The sequence below is a fragment of the Microtus oregoni genome, unplaced genomic scaffold (genome assembly GCF_018167655.1).
Source record: "Microtus oregoni isolate MIOR12 unplaced genomic scaffold, Mior012 000060F_013, whole genome shotgun sequence".
NCBI classification, from domain to species: Eukaryota; Metazoa; Chordata; class Mammalia; order Rodentia; family Cricetidae; genus Microtus; species Microtus oregoni.
This window is the reverse complement of record NW_024543848.1, coordinates 87,501-90,692: the sequence shown is the minus strand read 5'-3', so window position 1 is coordinate 90,692 and position 3,192 is coordinate 87,501. Positions and strand designations below refer to the sequence as shown.

General features: G+C 31.2%; 1 protein-coding gene across 1 annotated transcript; it reads right to left on the bottom strand.

Annotated features, from left to right (window-relative positions):
- Window positions 1-391: 391 nt before the first annotated feature.
- LOC121439165 (olfactory receptor 5W2-like) lies at window positions 392-1,351 on the bottom strand. Its single transcript, XM_041639662.1, has one exon. It carries the CDS (start codon window positions 1,325-1,327, stop codon window positions 392-394), a length of 936 nt encoding a protein of 311 aa, XP_041495596.1. The 5' UTR covers window positions 1,328-1,351.
- Window positions 1,352-3,192: the final 1,841 nt, after the last annotated feature.

The window sequence follows — 3,192 nt, the reverse complement described above, 5'->3', positions numbered from 1 at the left end:
GTTAAAGTCTATGACTTTCATTTGGATATAATATACATCTTTAACAACCTAGAAATTCCTTTGTGATTCAATATGAGGCAGTAAAATATGCAAAATAGTAATCCATAAAACTCAAGATAACTTAATACAACTAAAACTGAATGGAAGGATAAATACAATTCCTTTGTTACTGAAACAATCATGAGAAATTCTGCACATGTAAATCATGTATGACCCATAGCAAATAATGAGATATGAAACGTTGGTATAGCTACAATTTTACCTTATCAATAAACTTGTGGGAAATTCTTATGCTAATCTCTTAAAATAGGTTATACAACTTTGTTATGAATAAAGCAATATCATTTTATACAAATTACCACTATTATGTGGACATATACACATAATGTAATTATTTTAAACACCTTTTGTTTCTCAGTTTTTGCAAGGCCTCATTCACATCCTTGTTTCTCAGGCTGTAAATCAGAGGGTTCAGCATGGGAATCACCAGAGTGTAAAACAGAGAAGTCAATTTGTCTTGATCTAGAGAATAAGAAGAACTTGGCTGGAAATATGTAAAGAGTAGTGTTCCCTGAAAAATTGCAACGGCAGTCAGGTGAGAGGTGCAGGTGGAAAAAGCCTTGAACCTTCCCTCAGCAGAACGGATCTTCAAGACAGATAAGATGATATAACAGTAGGAGACAAGGACTCCTGAGATGGTACTCAGCTCAATAAATCCAAAAATGGTGAATATCACTAATTCATTGATCTGTGTATCAGAGCAAGATATTAATAGGATAGGAGGTATATCACAGAAGAAATGATTAATCTCATTTGATCCACAAAAACATAAGCGAAATGTTAATGTTGTATGTATCAAAGCATCTGTCATTCCTACAAGGTAAACTCCAAATAGGAATTGGTAGCAAACCCTACTAGACATCTCTACAGCATACATCAAGGGATTGCTGATGGCCTTGTAGCGATCAAAGGCCATCACTGCCAGCAACACACACTCAACATCTATAAAGATACAGACAAAAAAGAATTGCAAGGCACAACCAACAAAAGGAATGATTTTGTTCTTGGCAAAAATGTCCATCAACATCTTGGGCCCGACTGCGGAAGAATAGCAGAGATCAGAGAAAGAGAGGTGGCTGAGAAAAAAGTACATTGGTGTTTGGAGCTGGGAATCCATTCTGATCAAAATGATCATTCCAATATTGGTCAGAAGAATAACAAGATAAACCGTTAGAAACGTAGTAAATATTACCACTTTCATGTCAGGGTTAGTTGTAATTCCCAAGAGGAGAAATTCAGGTAATGAGGAGCAGTTTCCCTTGTCCATTATTTTTGTTCTTTTTCTATCCTATTGTAAAGGTCAAGAGAAAAATTTATTAGATTACTTTATCTGGACATATATCAATATATCATTTCTAAGACAAAAGACATTTTTTTAATTATATACATCCAAAAACAGTGCAGGTAGAAAGTAGTTTTAAGGTGTCTTTGGTATTTAAAAATAAAATTTTATTTCAGCAAGTTGAAAAGATGAAAATTAAATGCTTATGAAATTCACAAGATATCTGACTGTACTGTGTCTCAATCACTCATGCATTTAAATGAATTAAAAATGATTTTATAACCAAAATGATGAAAGACAGAAGGCTTACTGACCATATCTTTAGATACAAAATTGTAATTATTACATATTAAACAAACATAATCATTTGAATAACCAACAATTTACTGAAAGACAGTTACTAAATAAATAGGACTGTGCCACCAGTTTTTGGCATATAGTTTTTGCTAAAATAAAGAGCATGATTGGTTTAACTTTTACCTCTGTCATTATTTGCTGGTTTGTCAAACTACTAAAGTCTTGAGTGACTGCAAGTATAAATTTTCTAAAGAGCCAAATAGTAATTAATAACAATTAATTAACAATTAATAACAAATAACAATTAATAATTAAAACAGCCAAATAATTCATAAGAATGAAATAGAAGCCAAAATTCACAATAGATATGTTTTAAATTGTTGGCTTTTTAATGATTTCATTTAGCTAAAGCATGAAACAGTAGTTTTTTCAAAGCAGTATAGGCTTGTTTGTCTTTTATTTACGGTAGCTATTAGTGTATATGTCTGTCTCTATCCCTTGCTGCCTATCCCCCTATGTACTATCTGTTAAAATTAAAATGTAGTTCGTTAGATGTTACTGTTTCTAGAATTAAATCTGCTGATATATGGTCCATATAAGTTTAAAGATACATATTTTAATGTTTCAAATCTATTATTTTCTAAATAAAAATGAAAAGAAATAACTATTTGGTAACTTTGTATGTTTAACAGAGTAGTTAGACATAAATAAATCATTTACAAATTCACCAATTCACTTTTCCAAATAAAATATTTTTTTCTTTTTTTCCCCTATTTTCTAGAATGTGGATTCATTCTCCCCACCTGAGATGAGACAGTATTCCTACCTTTTACCAGTGTCAGGAATATATATCTCATTAGTTTGCTTATGTTTAATGAATGACAATTGGGATTTGTACACATCAGAATCTGCCTTCCCTCATCTGCATTATTCAAATATAGTTAGTTAGGTATGTATTTTCTCCTGAGACTAATCACAGAAACTTCAGCAAAACTGAACTTTCAATTCTTTACTCTTTTTACCAAATGATCTTTGAAGCGTTTTATGAGAATTTAGCTAAAACTGTTATTTGCTATCATGAATCACATTTTTATGAAATAAAACTTCTAATGAACCCTAAACAAGGGCATAGTTTGAGTTCCATGGCTTTTTTATTATTACTTTTATTTCTGAGACAGTCTTTTTTATCTGCAATTTAGAGAATTGTTACTAATTTTATCATTAATCAATATCTCATTTTTCTATCCTATCACCTATCTAATCCCAATCTTTAAACTTGATTTGTATTTTTGGCAACTGACTTTCACAAAACTTTCATTGTAACAGAAAGCCAAACCCTGTTATAATGATCAGTACAGAGGCGTTTGGATATTTAAATTTTCAAAGTCACTGGTTAACAAAAAAGAAGTGTATAATTGGAGGCACAGTACAGTGTTTATTGAATGCATTTCATATTTTTGTCATCAGGTAATGCACACAGGTACACTCATGCACACAAAATCAGTAAATACAATGTAACAAGACATATCCAAAGACAAACTCTTTCTTTATAT